Consider the following 22,469-nt stretch of genomic DNA (forward strand, 5'->3'; position numbering starts at 1 on the left):
ATTCTACTGGCAACTACCTGTGTACAGAAGGTTATGAAAGTGAAGCAAAATGCATCCCACGCTTTTAACTCTAATTTGAATTATTCTATTTGTATCTTAATTTTTGTTATAATTCTGTTCTGAGGCAGTTGACTATGACTGATCGTTCAAGTGCTATTACTTCATTATAGGTCTCTTTGTCATTAAAATTTATTTTATACTTTTTAGTTCGATTGGCAATAAAAGCGTGTTTTTTAGTTTTTTTAAACTATTTTTTTATTTTCTACTTTTTAGTTCGATTAGCAAAAAAGCGTGTTTTTTAGTTTTTTTTTTAAACTATTTTTTATTATGAATGAAAATTATTGTTATCATTGCAGTCAGTGAATTAATGATTCGATATATTCGTGTTATATAATATTTAATTCCTTTCTTATCGAGTGTGAGTCTAAAGCTATGCAGTTATCGGCCGTGATAAAGAAGTAATCGGGATGAAGAACTTATTTCGTGGAGGGAGCCTGAGAAACGGCTACCCCACTCCATTGGCCAGTTTTTTTTCGATTTTCGTGGTGTGGTGCACTATGAATTCCTTCCACCTGGCCAAACTGTTAATAAAGAATATTATTTGAGCGTTATACGTCGTTTACGTGAAGCAATTCATCTAAAAAGACCAGAATTATGGGTCAACAACTCTTGGTTTTTGCATCACGATAATGCACCGTCTCACACTGCACTCGTTCTTCGTGACCATTTCGCCAAAAATTCCACGCATATCGTTCCGCAACCACCGTATTCGCCTGATTTGGCTCCGTGTGACTTCTGGCTATTCCCAAAACTCAAGAGGCCACTCCTGGGAACGCATTTCGAGTCGATTGAGGAGATAGAAGCTGAATCTAAGAAGGTGCTGATGGCTATACCGGAAATGGACTATTTGGCATGTTTCGGGGATTGGAAAAATCGTTGGCATAGGTGTATTTTATCGAGAGGGGATTATTTTGAAGGGGATAAAATTGGTTTACAAGAATAAATAAAGATTTTTCATTTTACAACCAAATTTACCTTACTTTTTGGCCACAGATAAAAAAAGAAAATATTAATCCTAGCAATCCTAATAAGGATAATGGAAAACTTTTATCAAATTATTGCATTGTCATCGGTCCTTGATAGGTGTGCAAAATTTCAAGTCGATCAGATTTTTAGAAGCCAGTGAAAATTAAGCTCAAAGATTCCGTTACATGCATACATACATACATACATACATACAACCCGACCTAATAAAAGTGTGTCAAAAAGGAGTATTACTTTGAAGTTATGCGTCATTTGCGTGAAGCAATACAAAAATATTGTGGAAAAAATGCATTGCTTTTGTATCATGATAATGCAGCTGCTCACTCATCTTTGCTTCTGAGAGATTATTTGGCCAAAAACAACGCTGTTATCATGCCTCAGCCACCGTATTCACCAGATTTGGCCCCCAGTGACTTTTTCCTGTTCCCAAGATTGAAGATACCCATGAAAGAACGGCGTTTTGCGACGATTGAGAAGATAAAAACCGAATTGCTGAGAGAGCTCTAGGACATACCAAAACGTGCATATCAGAACTGCTTCGAGGATTGGAAAAAACGCTGACACAAGTGTATTATATCTGAGGATTACTTTGAAGGAGGTAAAGGGCTACTTTGAAGGAGGTAAAATAGAAATTGATTGATGAATAAATAAATATTTTTTGAGAATTCAAAGGAGACCATAGACAGCCTTGCCGTACGCCACCCCTGGTCGGAATGCTTTCCGACAGATTGCCATTGTGAAAAATCCTGCATTTTAAGTTGTTGTAATGCCAGCGTACGAGAGATATTATCTAGTTTCGCCGGATCCTTCGAGCATGTAACGCGTCGAATATGTTGACTGTCACTCAAGATCTATAAAAATGATTTTAAAGTTCATCACCCCAACCGATGGAATACCCTCTACAATATTTATGATATTTCAAATCTCGCAAGAAAATCAACAGCGATGCATTACGTAGTAGTTAACATGAAATTTTTATTTATAACATAAAAATTTTTATAACAGCAACTTAATAAACAATGATTGGTGTATATAAAATCAAAATATTTAAAAAATAAATATTACTGTATATGTGTAATCGCGCACCCCCCGCTACCATAGAAATGCGCTCTTTTGATTTCTCGCCACTTGTTGATTTATGAGTTTGTTCGCCTTAATAAATACATGCGTACAAATGTATGTATGCATGTACACACGTAATAAACATCTGTTTAAATAGTTTTACAAACTATTGCTTTTATTCACTACATATTGCGTCAAATAACTTTCACTTCCCTAAATGCCACTGACCACCAGACTAAGCTAACGCAGCCTCTGCGCATCTACCGTATAACATTCAACGGTATTGTGGAATATTTATTCGAGAGTATACGTGCCAGTTTCTCTTCAAGCGCACGTCCCAACTCATGCCATGTGCACTTGCCGATGAGTGCCACCTCTTCCAACGGCGGTCGGAAGACTACCAACACATTCAGACAAATACCATCGGTGGTGTGTGGCATCGGTGAGGGACAGTGTTCTACGCTGAGTATGCCATGCGGTCGATGCTGTGGCAACTCCGCGCCGAATAGTTCGATCATAAATTTGCGTAGCGTCGAGTGAAGGCTACGCTGAGGATGCACCTCGACTGTGGGGAAGTGATGCACATTCTTTTCACTAACAAGCACATTTAAAGAATTGGTAGCGCGTTTGCGTATTACTGCCACAACGCGCAAGTAGTTTTTGTGGTGTGAGTATCTGGTTGGCAAAACATCTGGATGATAAATTAGCGCTTGTGGTGTAGAGGCCCGCTCATTATACGAGCGACCAATATCAATTAGATTTAGAATGTCATTGGCGCGCAATGGCAATTCGGAGAGCCTAGATATCCATTTTGCTTGTAATGATTCGTTATCTGCTTGTGCGGGTGTTTTCAGTGTGCCACCAGTTACACGGCCAGTGAGCACAAAGCGGAACCAAGAGCCGCCCGCCACTTCGATGGCCAGAAGTGTAGTGATGTTCACGTTTAGACCGGTCTCTTCATATACCTCACGCACTGCGGCCTCGCAGATGGTTTCACCGTTCTCCATGCGTCCAGCTGGGAGATACCACTTGCCTAGAACAAAAAGTAGGGAAAAGAAAACATTTCAAAATATGCCAACTGCTCTGATTTATTGGTATACTTTTAACTTACCAGCACACGATTGCTTAGCCTCTTGCATCATTAGAACCTCGTCCCTCTCATTGAACAATACACAGGCTACAATGTATGTCACAGATTTACCCAGCACAGGTACATAGTCGGCTGCAGCGCTTGGTTGTATGCCTTGAGCCTCGGCGGTTGCATTTTGCTCCTCGAGTGAGAAATCGCATAGCTCCTGTGTTATATCACCAAGATCTTGTGCAGCGAGTATGCCAAGCAGCTTTTGCTCTATAGCATCTGCGGCATTTTGGGAGTTGGTCTGAGGCATTTCGAAGCGCAGGCGGAAGCACCCTCACACTCAGTTGAATGACAGGCTTAGTGGTTTCGCTGGATGAAATAAATCGTAAGAAGAAAATATTATATTTATTTAAACATAAATTTATATGTACATATGTCAATGTGCGAAGAACGGACATGACTTCAAGCGTACCAAAAAACACTACTATTAATCCGATTTGTAGTGTACCATTTGGATTCTCATGAACCAAACGAGTTCTATAATAGCTGTGTATTTAAAAAAAATACAATTGCAACAAATCTAACTCCATTCGATACTCAAAGGAATATAAATAAGTTTTAAAATTATGCCAAAGACATTCCAAATAATAATGATAACCTATTGTATGATCAAAAGAAAAATAAGTTTTAAGCTCCTAGATAAATACAAATGTATGTTAGGATAATGCTAAATAATCTAATTTTATCATAACTTTGTAAACTCCTATGTTAAAATGATTTTGGGCAATAAATGAAATGAAAGGTTCGAAAGCGAAAGCAACAGCGCGTGCTTGGTATGAAAAACTGGGACAACTTCGTTGAGGGAGGTAATAGACACTAATTCTCCACTTCATCATAAACCGAAAAACGTTTGTAAGGCTATATAAGAATAAGTAGACTATTGGAGTACCTCACCAAGGTCGATACATTACAAGATTGTGAGAGTAACTTCGGTTGACACGTAATAGAGGCTTCGGCAGCAGAATTTTGCCCGTTTACTTCATCCGTATTCGCACGCTCGTGAAATCAGCCGTTGTTCAGACGGCAACGGAGTAACATGGAAGGGGACTGTGTTGATGCATCATAATACAATATCACTTATAAAATATCACCTCTTTCCTAAACAAACCGCTGTCATAATCCCGGTGACGTCAGTAAACCAGCTGATTGCTTCAAAATCGCTGAGAGCCGTTTAACGGCCAGATGTTGGCCGCAACAATGTACACTGAACGTCGTGGTACCTGATATAAAAAGTGTGTCACATCTCGAAATCAACAATCACAAAAAGCAATGAGTGTGGCATGCGAACTGTTGACCGACACTTAAATTACGAAAGGAAAATATTTTTAATCAGCTAAATAAAGACAACAGCAAATTCTATAGAGAAGATTGAGTAACTGAGCCACGAGTCAAGAGCGCAGTGAACAAAAATAGCGCAAAGCAGCTTTAGATAAAGCGACTTCCAAATTCGTGACGTCTTCGTAAATTTGCAATTGAGCATTTACTGTTTCTACGAATCCTTTACATTATATCCATTTGCACTCTATTTTCTATTGGTTGGGCTGTATAGAATTATTTGTTTGCGATCTGAGGTATTTAAAAGAAATCGTGGACCAAGCTGATTCAATTGCTTGAACTAATAAAATTTTATCTTCAAATTATTTTTAATTCTTCCAAGTTATAATGGTTACTAGAATAGTTAATAAATTATATATTGGGTTGGAGAATAAGTTCATAGCGTTTCTATATTTTTTTATTTAACAACGATTTGTTTGCTGTTTGGCAAAGGGTAAGTTTTCAGTCGATAGAACTCTTTCTATTCTACAAAATTAAGCTGATTGTATTTTTAAGTTATTTAACTTTTGACGTGATAACGTCTTATAATTCGATTTAACAGGCTGCACGCACGAAAAAATGTGTCGTTACCTTGCTCATTAGTGTTACCTTGCTCATTGCCGTTACCTTGCTCATTTGTCGTTACCTTGCTTATTGTCGTTACCTTAAATGAACTGCAAGCGAAAGCGCGGAACGAACGACAAAGCAAACAAAGCAAACGAAAGGCAACGTTCGACATCTTGCTCTCTCCTACTTAAGTGAGCGTATATACAGTGCACTCGGGAAAACGTCAACACTAGTTTACGTCAACATCCCAAAACGTCAACCCTCAATTTTTTACATTGTCTACTCTAAAACGTCAACCAAACCACAAAGCTCTAAAACGTCAACTTTAAATAAATCAAAATTTTGAATTAAGCAACAGTTAAAATACACAGTTTTGATCACACACACACATTTATTTCATGAAATTAGTTCAGAATTCGGGTATTCCCCTTATATTTAAGTACATACATATTTATGTATATAGAATAGAAAAAAAATTCCATCTCAATGTGTTGTCTTTTTATATTCAGTTGATTTTTCGTTCTCGTAAGTGCCACATTACCAAAATGTGTTCAAAACAACCGAAAGTGCTTAAATTACAAGAAAAGGTAAATATTTTGGATTTATTAGAAAAGGGTGCAAGTGCGGTAGCTTTGGCAAAACAATATGGTATCTCAAAATCAACAATTAGCAAGATAAAAATGAAAAAAAATAAAATTTTTGACTGCGTCAATAATACGCTTTCCGGCCAGAGAAAAAGAAAGACATTAAGAGCATCAGAGTTGCCGAAAATGGAAAAGCGCCTGTATCAATGGTTTGTAAAGCAGAGAGAAAAGCATTGTCCGGTTAATGCATTAGCGCTCAAACAAAAGGCTAAAGAGATTCATCTAAAAATAAAAGAAAAGGAATGTTCTTTTAACGCAAGTGATGGATGGTTGCAAGGTTTTAAAAAAAGATATGGAGTTCGCCTGCTTAAAATAACTGGAGAAAAACTATCTTCACAGCCTTTGCTGGTCGAACCATTTAAAATCAAACTTAAACAAAAAATTGAAGAAATGGGTCTTTGCCATGATCAATTGTACAATGCTGATGAGTCTGGCTTATTTTGGAAAATTTTGCCAGAAAAGTCTGAAAAGAAAAAACTGCTCCGGGCGTAAAGACAGAAAAACAACGCGTTACTTTTTTATGTTGTGCTAATGCTTCCGGAAATCATAAGCTTAGATTGTTGGTGATTGGGAAGGCAAAAAATCCACGCATTTTCAAAAATTTTAACTGCCCAACTGAGTACAAGAGTTCCAAGTCCTCATCGATGACATCAGCTATTTTCTACGATTGGTTTCACAAATCCTTTGTGCCACAGGTTAATATTTGTTCTGCTACAGAAAAATATCGCTTTTAATAGCTAAGATTTTCTAATTTTAGGTAACAGATTTTCTTTTAAAAAAGACAATAAAACCAAACGAAGATGTCGAAATATTTAACCGGGCTTTGGATTGGGCTCAATGCGAGAATGTTGAGCAAAATGACCTAAATGTATTAAGACGTTTACGAGAGAAAGCTCTCTTCCAAGTATTGGAAAGGAAAAAACAACAGAAAAAAATAACCGATTTTTTTTAGATGCATAAGTATGTATGTGAAATGTGATCTCTTTTGAAATGCGTTCCTTTAGTTTTAGTTAGGCTGAAAGCCTTTTTTGTTCTTTTTTTGTATTTGTTTATGTTTAGTTTAAGGTTATAGTCAATAAAAACGTTTAAAGCACACTATCAATATGTTTTTTATTCCAAGTTTCTACATTCATAAACGTCAACAATTTATTAAACGTCAACACTCGTGGTTTTAATTAGTTGACGTTTTCCCGAGCGCACTGTATGTATGTATATGCGCAAATGTACATATATAAACTCACGTATTTGTATTTGCATATGCCTTCTTACTGATTATTATTAATTTGATTTACTTGAAGAATTTAAAATAAAACCAAGTTTGTTAATAATACCTGTTGTTTTAATGTTATTATTATTAATTTTTTATTATATATGAAGGAAAAAATGTATGGTAATATTTACCATATACCTTATAAGATATGTTGTATACTAATATATGTATATAAACATGCATATACATATACAATTTCGCGCAATTTTCAAAAAGAATAAATCTATATGTAAAGATGCATACAAATCATATGGACATATCAAATATACGAATCTATTCCGTACGCAAGCAAATGTAAGCTAATGTGCTTGAACTGCAAGCGAGAGCGCGGAACGAACGACAAAGAGTACAATCGGTCCTCGCGTTCGGCAACGTTCGACATCTGGCTCTGTCCTACTTGAGTGAGCATATATATGTATGTATATGTATGTATATGCGCATTTGTATATAAATTCACATACTTGTATTTGCATATGCCTTCTTCCTGTGTGCATGGTAATGAACCAATTCTCTGTTGAGAATAAACGATGATAGGAAAAATAGGAAATGAAAGGGAGTGTTTCAAGTGTAATGTGTCTTGAGAAAGTCAAATCGCTGATGTTGCCTCTTCGTGTTGTTGACTTATTAACGTCTGATGCACAATCGAAATTGAAGATATCTTTCATGAATTTGATAAATGTTTCGTCATTCCATTGCAATTCCATTTACCTCCTCCTCTATTTCCAAACAAAATATCTATCAAACAAATAAAATTAAAATTTTGTTTTGAAAATTGCAACCATTCCATCAATATTTTCTTATGACGTTGTCACGATAAACTATCGTCAGTAAACCGACTTTACAGACAACCTCTTTTTATTAGTTTTGAGGCTCAGAAATGGAATACCCAGGAAGAAAAAATTAACATCTCAACAGGTCAAAAAGCTCCCGAAGTAAGAAATTTGCGACGTGTAGGCAGCAGCACGAAAATGATTTGCAAAGTTCAAAAATGGCGACTTTGACGTTGATGACACGTCCCGTCTCGGAAGGTCTTCTGAATACGTCTCAAATCTTTTTTGAAGGAGAACGGTCGCCAAACCAGTCGTGAATTGGCGGAAAAAATTAACTGCGATTATAAAACGATTCTCAATCACCTTTATTCAATGGGATTTACCGAAAAATTAGAAGCCTGGGTGTCTCATGAGCTCAACGAAAAAAACTAAGAAAAACATCTTCAAATCGCTTCTTGCGGTCATAAACAACGTCTTTTATACCGAAAAGGAAAAATGGTGCCTATACATCAATATGAAGCAAAGAAATGAGTGGGTGACTCCAGAAGATACGCCAGAGCCGAGAGTCAAGCCGGATCTTCATACAAAGTAGATTATGATATGTGTTTGGTGGGACTGAGAGGGAATGGTGCACTGGAAAATGCTCGAAAAGAATGCCATGGTCAACGAGGAGCTCTACATTTCCCAGCTACACCGCGTAAATGAGGCCATTCGACTGAAAAGATCTCATCGCCAAATCACACTCCTTCACGACAACGCCAGGCTCCATGTTGCACAAGTCGTTAAAGTCGCACTCCAAAAACTCGAATGGGAGGTCCTTCAGCAACCGTCGTATTCTCTGAACCTTGTACCGACCGATTATTATCTTTTCTGCTCTCTGTCAAACCATATGAAAGGCGTCACCTTCGATAACAAAGAGGTCCTTAAAAACTGGTTCAACAACTTCTTTGACAGCAGACCAAGCGATTTTTGGCGGAACGGCACCAACAAATCGGTCGAGAGGTGGGAAAAGGTTGTAAACAGCAACGGCGGATTTATAATTGATTAACTTATTCATATAACTATTGTTTTTTGTTTAAATAAAAGTCTTCGGCAAAAACACTACGAACTTATTCCTCAATATGTACAACAAATCTCTAGCGAGAGTACCAATACTAATCTTCATAGCCGCGCACGCACGGGGGAAGTTTGTACAGCTCACGCGTCGTGTTCCAAGAAACGAAGATATTAAAAAATTAGATTTCAACTTACTACTCTACCCTAAGGAAAAAGTAAAAATACATTTTCTAACACGCCTTTATAGACATATAGGCATAAATGACACGGCAAAGGAAACCAATTAGAAACCCCAACCCCAGTATTTTTTCTCTTGGACGAACTAAATATGCCAATGTATTCGTAAAGTTCTACAGCTCATCGTTCCATATCTTGCAGTATTCATCGCGTACAGTAAATTTTGCTCCTTTGAATGGCGGTTTCACTCCATGTTTTCTTTCATTCTTGGTTTTACAATCAAATAGGCTGAGGAACTTGTAAATAATGGTTTTTGTGCATTCAAGGAGGTCCAAAGTAGCACTTGTTGGTGAGACAAATTCTTTATTCATTTCGGAGACTGACTAGACCAAATGCTCTACCTCATCAAAATTATAACTTTCCAATAGTGCCATGGGTAACAGGAAATACCTCCCATTCTTGGCCAGACGCGTGTGCTTTGCTTCTTTATCCAGTTTATAGACATCTAAGCTAGTAAAGAGGTGATAAACTGGCACTATTTTGTAGCCTTAGTTGGTCCACGTCTAGAATGCTATCAAATGTGTAACATACATCCAAAACGGGGTATAGAGTGGAGTACATTGTAGAGCCCCCGAAAATCAAAGTTTTTACTACCATATCTGGACGAGGAATGCTGCTGGAGTGACAGTCCTTGGCCGGATATAAATCCAGTTGATTCCGGTAACGTAGAACCGACTGTCATGGGAACGATATACACTGAATGGATCCATTTACTGTGACAGAATGTCGGCTATGTGTATTTTCAAATCTATCCAGCTCACGTAAATCTTAGTATTTTTCCGAAATATTTTGAAAGAAGCATTAAAGTATAATAAATTTTATAATTACGGCAGAAAAACTGCATCTTTTTTGTTAAAGCACTCTATTTTACATATATATATATATTATTATACATATATATATACATATATATATAAATTATATATATATATATACATATTATATATTAAAGTTTCAAAAACATTGAATAACTTTGTGTGTCTGCTAACCGTCTAAAAACTAGTCTCGATCGAATTTGGATAAAATTAAAAAAAAAAATGTATATATTTACATAATACTAATATAATATTGAGTCTCATAATTTTAAGTTCTGCAGATGACATTCACACACTGAATTGGGTTTTAAGTCTCATATTTAAAAACTCTAATTATTGATGTTTATCGCAAGCTTAGAAATACCAATTCGTAATACAGAGTGGGCGATGGCAACGAAGATGACATACTTCGCCAAATTTTGAGCGCAACACACACTCCATACGAAAATTAATAAACGAGTATAACACGAACCGGTAAAGAAAGAACAGGTAAAGCAATATAAGAGGGCCAATTAAGGAAGCTAAGACTCTTGAATGTTATGTAGATGGATGAACAAAAAGAAAACTGGAAAACTGAAATAGAAATATTCCATTAATTACAAGGTACCATGCGCGCCCATAAGTATCTACATAAATAAAGGGTTGGCCACAGATTGATTTCTTTATTAGAGAAAATAAAACTTCCGATAAATTGTGAACTGTATTTTCATTGATTTCCTATGGCTTCGACTCTTATTTCAACAATACGAATAGCAAACATAATTGCTATTAACTCGAAATTCGGCACGTGGGGTGTATTAAGCCACAACGCACAAATCTTGCCACACAAAAAAACTTTTTTTTTCAATTTGATGCTCACTTGACCAATCGAACTATAGTCAGAAGGGGTTTAACCTACTGCTCTAACAAGGGTTAGTTTACTAGGCTGGTAGCCCTTAATTGAGAAAAATTCAACGAATCATTCCGGTGCATAGAACCGGCTGTCAAGGGAATGTATGACACAACTACCTCTTCACATGCTCCCTTAAACCTTCTCACCGCACACCCCTTTCCCTCTGGTCACAGCCTTTTCAAATAGACTGCCGTTTTCTTCTACCCCCTTTGATGGTTCTCCTATCCTATGATGAGATAGACGATGACTATTGATGACCGCACTGTGCTTGGCAGGGTTTTTTGAGCGGCTCCAACAACAACAACGGTAGTCACTCATAAACTCACTGGGCTATAGCGACCCTCTTTAACTTAATGGAGGGGTATAATTCTTCGGCTTGTAACGAGTTTTAATTGCCTTTCTGAAATAGAAATTACTTTTGAAAACAAGTTCATGAGAATCAAAGAGGTAAAGAAGTAAGATTATTTTTACAAAGGTATGCGACACCACCGATGTCATGTTAAGTGTTTGAAACGTTTCTGGATTGTCAGCCTAACATCAGTCTTTAGCGGTAACCCCGAAAATAAAAAAGGACTCCGCTATCAAATTGCAGCTTTCATGCGAGTACGACATTGCACGTCAGCCTGCTGAAACCAAAGACCAACCAAGTTCACACCTCAAATTTCAAGTCTTAAAAAGGCGGTTATTAGGGCTCTGTAACTGTTATTTGCAGGCCGCTCTATTATCTTACCAACTTTTAAGATCTTCTTTCAGGTTAGAAGCAATCAGAAAATGAAAAAACAGTTAATTTGCAACAGAAGCGATGCGTCCTTTTTCTTGCCACTACAAAATCCAGTCTAAATTATCCATCTACAAATGTATTGGTTTATCGTGTTTTTTTGATCCCACATATGCCAATTTTTTTAGTTAAAATCGGCGGCTCCGAGCTGAAAATACGCCTCAACTCAAACTTGCTTTTTTTCTATAGACGCACAATGTTGGCAACATTTGAAATTAATTTTAAAGTAATCAATATTTGCAAACGTTTTTCAAGCGTAAAACAAACCATTTCGTACCACAAAGTTATGGTACTGAATATCTGCCTTTTTTCAGCGCGAAATAGCTAACAGTGGAAAAACAACATTTGAATTAAAAATAAACCAGCTGATGGATTACCCTTTCTACGGCAAAGCAGATAGGAGTGATGACCACAATAAAGCAGTAAAGATCAACATCAAGAGCAACAACAAACGCGTAAGGCAGGTTTAATTCGGCTCTGACCGTAATTTATATACCCGCGCATATTTTAGTAAAATTTAATTTGAGCTCTCATGGACAATGAGAGTTATAGCTTGTAACTTCAGACAGATGGACCGAAATTTAAAGTTAACTTATAAATAGTGAGCGTGGTTTTTAGGGGTAATTGTGGTGCATTTGACTTTGGGACATATTTGACTGCGATCAGTTTGAAGTCAAATCGGTACAAGTAATAAAAATGAAATGAAATTCTTGACTTCATGCAGTGTTATGTAATTTTACAATTGATGCGTAAATTTTGGCAAAGCTGCACCGTCTTTTCTCCTTTTGCGGCAGTTTCTGTTATTTTGTCACAGTGGTACGTAAAGAATTTGTGAAGATAAGAAAATTGAATTGCGTAAATACGATCCGTTATTATTATATGTATATCTTCTTTTTATTCTGATCCTCAATCTCTCTTGGGACATAGATTAACGACCACACCTACGCGCCATCTTTTGCGCTTCTTGGCAATGCACTTTAATTCGTTCCAGCTCTTTCCGCTGCTTCTAGCTTCCCTTTCGACTGGTCGCCTTACTTGCGAACAGCATTCGCAAGAGGATTCCACTTCAGTGCCTTTCAGAAAATGCATTTTTCGTCTTTGCGTGGAGTATGGCCACTCCATCTCCATTTGGCGTTTTATGAGCACTTTGACTGACTCCATTTGCGACTTTTTAGCAAATCAGAATTCGCTATCGTGTCTAGCCAGAAATGTTCTTCAGGCAGTGATTTGAGAAAATTTGGAGGCTCGAATTTGATGGATTTGGTCACTTTCCATGTGCAGCATCCGTAAAGAAAAACCGATACCACGTTGGATTTGAAAGACCTTAATTTTTATGAGAGTTAAGGTTCTTTTCGGCCGCCGTAGCCGAATGGGTTGGTGCGTGATTACCATTCGGAATTCACAGAGAGGTCGTTGGTTCGAATCTCGGTGAAAGCAAAATTAATAAAAACATTTTTCTAATAGCGGTCGCCCCTCGGCAGGCAATGGCAAACCTCCGAGTGTATTTCTGCCATGAAAAAGCTCCTCATAAAAATATCTGCCGTTCGGAGTCGGCTTGAAACTGTAGGTCCCTCCATTTTGTGGAACAACATCAAGACGCACACCACAAATAAGAGGAGGAGCTCGGCCAAACACCTAACAGAAGTGTACACGCCAATTATTTATTTTTTTAAGGTTCTTTTTGTGCCAAACAGAAGAGATCATTTCAAATGCGGTTCTTGCCTTGCCAATGCGAGATTTGGTATCTTTATCCGTACCACCTTGTTCCCAAGGTATGTTAGTTGTTAACACGTTCCACTGGAGCACCCGTTACAGTTACTTTTGAATTGCTAGACATATATTGTAATAGGACTATGAATAAGTTCGTTTCGGTTTTACAACAGATGGCGTAACTTGATTATTATTCCATCGATCCACATTTCCAAACATTCATTGGAGAGCTACTGTCGTAAGGTACAAACGTCAGTATAAGTTTTTTATTTGAAGCGTAAACAACAATATTTTTACCACACTTGAAAATGTCGAATTTCGTGCCAAATAATGTGTTTTTGCGGGGAATTCTTCTTCATTATTTTAATATGAAGAAAAAAGCAGCCGAAAGTCATCGTATCTTGGTGGAAGTTTATGGTGAGCATGCTCTATCTGAGCGAACGTGCCAGAAGTGGTTTGCACGCTTTAAAAGTGGTGATTTTGGCTTGGAAGACGAAGAACGCGAGGGTGCGCCGCCAAAGTTCATGGATACCGAATTGGAGGAATTGCTCGATCAAGATCCGGCTCAAACGCAAGAAGAGGTTGCAAAAACTTTGGGAGTTGATCAATCAACCATTTCCAAACGTTTAAAAGCCATGGGAATGATCCGAAAGGTAGGCCATTGGGTGCCGTATGAATTGAAGCCAAGAGACGTTGAACGCCGTTTTATGGCATGCGAACAACTGCTTCAACGGCACAAAAGAAAGGGTTTTTTGCATCGAATTGTGACTGGCGATGAAAAGTGGGTCCATTACGACAATCCAAAACGTCAGGCAACGTATGGATACCCTGGCCATGCTTCAACATCGACGTCGGCGCAGAATATTCATGGCCTGAAGGTTATGCTGTGTATCTGGTGGGACCAGCTGGGTGTTGTGTATTATGAGCTACTGAAACCGAATGAAACGATTACGGGGGATGTCTACCGACGACAATTGATGCGTTTGAGCCGAGCACTGCGAGAAAAACGGCCGCAATACGCCGATAGACACGACAAAGTTATTTTGCAACATGACAATGCTCGGCCACATGTTGCACAAGTGGTCAAAACATACTTAGAAACGCTCAAATGGGATGTCCTACCCCACCCGCCGTATAGTCCAGACCTTGCGCCATCCGATTACTATCTCTTCCGATCGATGCAACATGGCCTGGCTGACCAGCACTTCCGTAATTACGATGAAGTCAAAAAATGGATCGATTCGTGGATTGCGGCAAAACCGACCGAATTTTTCACAAAGGGAATCCGTGAATTGCCAGAAAGATGGGAAAAAGTAGTAGTAAGCGATGGACAATATTTTGAATATTAAATTTGTAACCATTTTACGTCAATAAAGTTTCAAATTTCGAAAAAAAACCGCACGAACTTATTAATAGTCCTATTATATGGTGTTAAAAAGAGTGTAAAATATTGAAGGAGGAATAGTAAGGGACGGTTCAACTCAAACAATTTCAGAAAACACCAGCTCACAGTTATATTGTATTGCAGTCGAGACAGCTGATTTGGAGATTCATAAATTAGCAGGTTATGAAAAGTTTGCTGTGTGAGACTATGTTCTAGTCAAATTCGAAGCGTACTAAAGGAACACCGTTTTTGATGCAGGTGAAATAGCAACTGAACTTTTAGCATAAGATTTTTTCGAAAAACATCTCCATCGAGTTGGGTATTTGTTCAACCAAAAATAGACTATGTGTAACTATGTGTAGCGAAATAGAGTACATTTAATCAGAAAGGAATACAACCCCTATTTACAGCTGTAGAAGTCGAGTGTTTGTCTCCTAAAGCCTGGAGTGCTCTTCGATAGAGGTGTATTTCATTTCATTTCTTTGTTATTAAGTCTATGATTAAAATGTCATTAATTGGCGCGTACACCCTTTTTGGGTGCTTTGCCGAGCTCTTTCTGCTATTTGTGGCGTGCGTCTTGATGATGTTCCACAAATGGAGGGACCTACAGTTTCAAGCCGACTCCCAACGGCAGATATTTTCATGAGCGGATTTTTATGGCACAAATACACTCGGAGGCTTGCCATTGCCTGCCGAGGGGCGACCGCTATTAGAAAAATGTTTTTCTTAATTTTGGTGTTTCACCGAGATTCGAACCTACGTTCTCATATATCGAAAGTTCTAATATTAGACACAAGCAGAGATCTCGGTATAACAAAATCGAATCAAGGGCACTATAGATTTTATTAAGTTTATTAATATTATTATTAATAAGTGTTCTAGTAATTGGTGAAAAATTAAAGTAATTAGATGATTGTATGACAACATGAAGAGGATAATACAAAATGGCGCAAAATTATTCACCGTATGCCAACCATTTTTGATACTTTCGAACTTGACAGCTGCGGTAGACAAACAGACAAGGGGGTGGTTATCGATCGATTTCGTTAATTTTCAATAACAAACTACCTTGGATAAAGGGTAATATGTGTATAAAAAGTTTCACTGCAAGATATTATTAATTTCTCTTCGAGTTACAGTGTGCACGGACGGGCGGACAGACGGACAGACATATCTATCTTGATTTCTCTCATCATTCTGAGCAGTGACGCCCAGATATCAGCAGGGAATAATTCTCAGATGGTATCTGTTTTTATGTCATCTGTGACATTTGCCAAGTAGATAAATGAAGAGAGAGAATGCAACATCAAATTACTTAGCAGAATACAAAGATTAGCCTGTGCAATAACAGTCGGTGCAATCAGACCATGTCCTAGGGAGGCCCTGAAAGCTCTGACACACGTTATTCCGGTAGATCTACATATCAAGAAGATGGCAACAATGAGTGTCATTTAACCATTAGGTTAAATGAAGCGGGTCGCTGGAAGGAAAAAGCTCATGGCAATGCCAGTCTATTACTGCGACAAACACAGTATACCTCGAAGAGGACTGACTACATCGTCCCGTCGGTAACATTCAGTAGAAATTTTGTCACTCTCTTTCCATCTCGGAAAGAATGCAATAAGGGATTCTCACTAAACAAGTTCGACACTACAGTCTATACAGAAGGCAGTAAAATGGATTGTGGTGTTGGAGCTGGTATATATTCTCATAGACTTAAAATTGAAAGATCTGTGCGTCTTCCTAATGCTTACAATGCCTTTCAGCCGGAAGTGCTGACAATTGGGGAAGCTTGTAGGCTACTAATCCAGATCCCTCTTTTAAGGGCAATATCACTATTCTTTCGGATAGCCAAGCTGCAATCCAGGCACTGGGTTCGGCTACAACAACCTCTAAAGTGGTGGAACAAAGCAGGACTAGCTTTACCACCTTGAGCGAAAAACATAAAGCTACCTTAAGCTCCCGGGGCATAGGAGCATCGAAGGTAATGAAAAAAGAGGATGAACTGGCAAGAAGGGGACCTGCCATGAATAACGCTCATGCAGAATCGGTATTCACACCACTAGGTGCTGACAAGAGTGAAATTTCCCTAAAATAAAAAACATGAAACATTGATAAACATGAAGACTAACGGCAGTCATAACTGGCTTTTGGTCTGTGGGAGAACAAGCAGCCAAAATGGGCATCCCTCACAACACATACTGTCACAGTTGTAAACAACCGGAGAAAAAGGAAATAATCTTCCATTTCCTCTGCGATTGTCTTGCCCTATAGAAGGACGGAATGTTAACCCTGGGTAAACCGCTGTTCGAGCGTCTGGAACAGCTGTCTGGCTTAGATGTCAACAACCTGATAAGGTTCCTGAACCGCACAGACTGGATATAGTCACGCTGTAAATAACTAGTAAACAAGTTGGTAACGAGCATGTGGCAAAAAATGGTGCGGAAGCGCTAGTTGGATTCTGGAAGAATCACCATTTAAACCAACCAACCAGATAAATGCACAATTTTTCCCAGTAGAACAACCCGTAAAATTATTGAAACTTATTATGAAAATAGTCGATCTTTATGAACAAAATATCGCAAAATTCGTGAGTTTTTGGTGGAAATAATTGTACGAAGCTTGAAGTGGTTAGGGCATATGTAAATCGCCACTGTTGGTCGTCATCCTCTAATCCAAGCCCTGGATTCGTTCTGGTTCCTCTCCCTCTCCTGTCCCCCTCCCCTCCCCCCTGTATGGTATTGCAACGGACAAATTTTTAAATTTTTGTCCAAGTAGGCCCCGCGCAAGGGCAACCATTTAAGGGGGGAGCCTGGTTTATAAGGTCAAAAAAATCAATTTTTTTTTTTCGTTTTAAGCGATTCCTAATATATTTCAGAATATTCACACAAAGTTACAGAGCCTAATTCTCAATATTTCCGTAGATACAAAGCCAAAGGTAGGCGAGCGTTAGGTAGTTACGCTGTGACCGGACAGCTATAGTACAAACTTTATCTTCTTTTCTCGACTTTTCATTTTTATGATTTCTTTGAATTGGCGTACATGAATGAAAAAAAAAACTAATGAACCTTTTGAAATGAATCATAGTTTGTTCCCTTCAGTATTAAATTCTCTTCTATTTGAACTAACAAAATAGATAAAAAAAATTTTTCAAGATTTTTATACCAAGTTGAAGTGATTTTTTTTTTATAGAAAGGCATTTTTTTCTTTAAAACCTCCAAAAAGTTGAAATTTTGGAATTTCTCTCAGTTTTCTTAGTTCATCTAGAATAAAAAATCATGATAATTAGAAATTCATTTGAATTTATGCTTTAGATAATAATTACGAGCTGTATCTCGAACGCCAGTTGGAAACTCCAACGTTGCAGCGCTCTACTAATTTCTATGTTGAACATTTTTTTCAACTTATTTTAACCAGTACAAAAATTTTTTATACTTTTTAAATGTTCATTAAAAGATAGGAAAAACTTTGCAGTGCTAAATTAATTTTTTCCTTAAAAAAAAATCGCAAAGAGATGCAATTTTTAGACCTCATAAACCAGGCTCCCCCCTTAACCTAATCTATGGTACGAATGAGTCGGCAATTCAAAGGTAGGTGAAAAATTTTCAAGAAACTGGTTCCGTCAAGGATAAAAAGAGGACTGACAGACCAAAAACTGGACGTTCTGTTGAGAAAATTGCTGCTGTAGCGCAAAATGTTGTTGAACAACCTTGAACATTGATATCTTGACGTTTGTTCATGAATCGATTGTTTGGTGAATTTTGAACATTTAGGTGATATAATTTTTCACATACTTTTAATATAATACCGTATTTTATTAAATAAAAATAGTGAATCCTGAGAGAATATACATTTTTAATTTTTTTTTAACATCTAGGCCAAAGATCCTTTATATGCCTATGTCTATCTCGATTCCTTAATGCTGTTACATACAACCGTTATGTGAACGTAACGTAAACCCCTTGGGCACAAGTGCACGGGTATAAAAATAAAGGCATTAACAGCGAGCAAACGAACAGAGTGACAGCGAAAACAGATGACAACAGCGTCAGTGGTACTTAAATCAAAGCTTAACAAAACACAAATGCATTAGGTGGTGCGTTAAGGTGTGTGGGGTGTGTGAGGTGTTTGCGTGCTAAAGCGAATTCAACAAAGTATGACAGTTGGAGGAGAGTTGCAATTGCAGCTGTAGCTGTAACTGGAAGCTGCGTATGCTGCAATGAGGTAAGTGATCGCACCAACGAGTCGTCATCGTATTAAATGTTTTTATTGCTGGCTTTAACATTAATTACGGTTTTAGTGATTTAGCCAATGCGGCAAGCGGATGTAATACATTGCGACAGCTAGTAGTAAAACTCTATGCGACAAGGAGACACGAGAGTGAAGCTTTTGCAACCACATGACGCGCCGCCAACAGCGACGATTGACGTTGCACGTTGCACGTTTGTAGTTGAGTAAAAAACAAGCACGTCTCGCATACGTACGTGCGCGCGCCTGACTAGTGAAAGAAGAAAGTCTGTGGACGGCAATAGCGTCTGTAACGGCGCTAGAACGTGATTGAGACAATTTTCAGCAAATACATTTAAGTGCCACTAATTTCTCTGTAGCGTAAAATATTAAAATAAGAGCAACAGTTTTTTTCGAATAGCGATAGCTCCTCGGCAGGCAATGCCAAGTCTTCGCATGTAACATAATTTTACAAAGAAGAAAGATCCTTCTATATAAATCACCTGCCCTTTTGCGGCGGCATAACACTGTAAAGAACGTCACCTACAGAACAATGTCATGACGCATGACAACAAAGGGAGCAGATGCCATGCACTTAAGCACCTGTCACGGATGTGTTGCTCCACTAATTGTCTTTATTTATATTATTTTATTTTTATGTTTTTAATATTAAAGCGGCAGGTTGAGTTTAACACATTTTACAAATATTGCACACGTATATGTATGGAACACCCACAAATTAGCCAATCCATCGATATGCAGAAAAGCAGAAATACAAGAATGAAGAATGTTCTACACACAATTTGTTGAAGAATGTTTGGTATTTCATATGCAAATTACAGGAAAACACAAAACCAAAACAATAACTCAAACTCGTTGGTATGTACAGGTATGCCTCGCGTTCGTAGCTTACATCTTTTGTTTTCTACTTGTAGTATTTTTTCACATGCAGCACATACACACACATATGCACGCATATATGTATACACACCGTTCTTGTTTTTGTTGTAGCACAATTTCTTTTTTTTTTTGTTTTTTTTTAACGAATTCTTGGTAGTTTTTGTATTGACTTTTAAATAATTCCTTCTAGCTTTCCGTCTTCGAAGTTTCGCTGTTTGGTGTGGTGCGCGCTATGCGCGAGACACGGTACAATGTTGAATCGTGACTGTTTTCCAATTGTTTGAGCGGTTTATTTGCTTCTCCATCAAGCGCTACTGGCGTAGGGTAGAAACGCTAAATACCGGTTGGAATTTGTTATGAAAAGGTCTTGTGTGTGATGAGTAAGAGTTTCTGTTTGCTTGTGCTATCAAGCTTGATACTACTTACATAGTAATAATAAGTTTAGCTCTCGGTAGTCTCATTGGGTAGTGAAATCTTCTACTAATTTCTCAAGAGAAATGCATCATACTCAGATCTACAGTTGCATCTGCAATGCGAGTAAGGCCCATTTTCTCAACTAACCTCTAACATTACAGCACACACCATCATACAGATGAATATTTTTTTTTTCGGTTTCCAAAAGCTTGTTAAACACTCGTGCCGATATGTTTAAAGGTCAATTGATGTGCTCTATAAAATTTGAAGTTAGGTTCAAAGTGAACTTAAGCGGAGTGAAGTTAATTAAGACCATGTAAGTAAAGAACAGGGAATTGCCAGCTTTAAAAAATAAAAAAAGTAGTAAGTTTCTACTTTTCTGGCGTAGTTTCAGCACCAGCAAATGTATTTTTACCTGGCAGTTGAATAAGCGAAAATAGTTAAAGGAAACTTTAAAGCTATATATATATATAGGTATATAATTGACGCGTACACCCTTTTTGGGTGTTTGGCCGAGCTCCTCCTCTTATTTGTGGTGTGCGCCTTGATGTTGTTACACAAATAGAGGGACCTACAGTTTCAAGCCGACTCCGAACGGCAGATATTTTTATGAGGAGCTTTTTCATGGCAGAAATACACTCGGAGGTTCGTCATTGCCTGCCAAGGGGCGACCGCTATTAGAAAAATGTTTTTCTTAATTTTGGTGTTTTCACTGAGATTCGAACCGACGTTCTCTCTGTGAATTCCGAATGGTAGTCGCGCACCAACTCATTCGGCCGCGGCGGCCGCCTTTAAAGTTAGGAATATTTCATTTGGCGCGATTACTACATAAAGTTCACTTTATCGGTTAGATCAGAAAACGGTATTAATATAATCTTTTACATGAGAGCGATTCCAACTCAAGTGCTCCAAGTATGTCGTTGATTCATCTTGTTAATTATCTTCTTATTCTTGATTGGCTTACGCGATTTTGGCCGAGTTTTACAAAGTGCGCCAGTCCTTTCTTTCTCGTGCTAACGGGCGACAGCTGGACACACCAAGTCCTTCTCCCCCATCCCATCTTTCCAACGCAGAGTTGGAGATACGTAAGCCAAAATAGCCCATTAAAAAGCTCACAAGAAAGTTAACTAGATTAAGATTTAAAAACTTACTGTTAAGCTGACGGTTAAGTCATAAGCGATTTAGTAAACAAAAAAAGTATTTAAAAAAAATTTTGGCTTCAGTATATAAGAAAAAAATGTATATTTTTAAATTTATTCAATGTTGAAAATTGTGGTGTATAGTTTTTTATAGCATAGAGTTATTAAAGTCATATCATTTTTAACATTTTATGCAATGTGTTTTTGTTTTTTAGTAAAATAAACTTTTTCGAGAAAACAACACACTTTTTTGGTACAACTTTTTGGTAAAAATTTGTTTCTTGTCGGTTTTGAAAAAGAATTACCATTCTTTAAATTTTGATTTTCTTTATTATTAAAAGCTGATACTGAGACTGAGCAATTCCCATATGTTACATAATGGGATCTTCATAACTTTTCGAGTTATATTCAAATACGTACAGCAAGTCAGCACAAAATACTGTCCCGGCAAAGCACTACCATACGCACTCGTATACTACGCCCGTTTGCAAATTGATCGAAGCGTCGTGTCGTTGCTTGAGCGAAATAGAGACCTTATCAGTGCCCGAAATTGTATGTGTTGCAGCTACGCAGCTATTTCTGTATACTATGATATATGCTTCAATACCGGGGTTACAAAGGAAACCTACGAGCCCATGTTCCTCTGTCGTAACCTCGTTTATCATCAAACGACTAGAGCTGATTTTTGGTAATTTTGTCAAAGGTGATTTCGCTTAAGCTTAGTTTGCAGAGCCACAATAGTTACACGGATATGCAGTATAAATTCTAGGCGTATAAGTGACATATAGTACAAGTATAGTCGACCGCTTTTTGCCAGTTTTAAAGCCACACTGAAGAAAGGTCATCTGAATACGAATCGAACTTTTTTTGTAGTTGTTCTTGAATAGTTTGGTTGTTGGTAGGACAACAAAATAGTGAAGATTTTTGACTATAGGAAGCTCTTTGTCAATCGCTTCCAAATCTGCACACATTGGGCATATTTTATTGAAAATTTCCAGATCTTCTGATGGCTTCTACTATTCACAAAACCTTCAAAGCCAAATTGTTATGGTTCGTAGCCGTTCTCTGATCTGAGTATCGAATTATCTGAATGAGCCTCCTAAATAAA

At 37.7% G+C, this 22,469-nt stretch overlaps 1 protein-coding gene across 3 annotated transcripts in view; it reads right to left on the minus strand.

Moving 5' to 3' along the window:
• Positions 1 to 2,006: 2,006 nt before the first annotated feature.
• Positions 2,007 to 22,469, minus strand: part of LOC128868866 (8-oxo-dGDP phosphatase NUDT18) — a 32,325-nt gene continuing 11,862 nt past the window's right edge. Inside the window, exons 1-3 of one of the 3 annotated variants that reach the window (XM_054111439.1) lie at positions 19,900 to 20,200; positions 3,218 to 3,553; positions 2,007 to 3,139 (exon numbers count right to left, since the gene is read on the minus strand). In XM_054111439.1, coding sequence (XP_053967414.1) covers positions 2,367 to 3,139; positions 3,218 to 3,494 — 1,050 coding nt within the window. In that variant the 5' untranslated portion in view covers positions 3,495 to 3,553; positions 19,900 to 20,200 and the 3' untranslated portion in view covers positions 2,007 to 2,366. The other 2 variants (XM_054111448.1, XM_054111432.1) reach the window with 2 other exon arrangements.

The sequence above is a fragment of the Anastrepha ludens genome, chromosome 2, assembly GCF_028408465.1.
Source record: "Anastrepha ludens isolate Willacy chromosome 2, idAnaLude1.1, whole genome shotgun sequence".
Classification (NCBI taxonomy): Eukaryota; Metazoa; Arthropoda; class Insecta; order Diptera; family Tephritidae; genus Anastrepha; species Anastrepha ludens.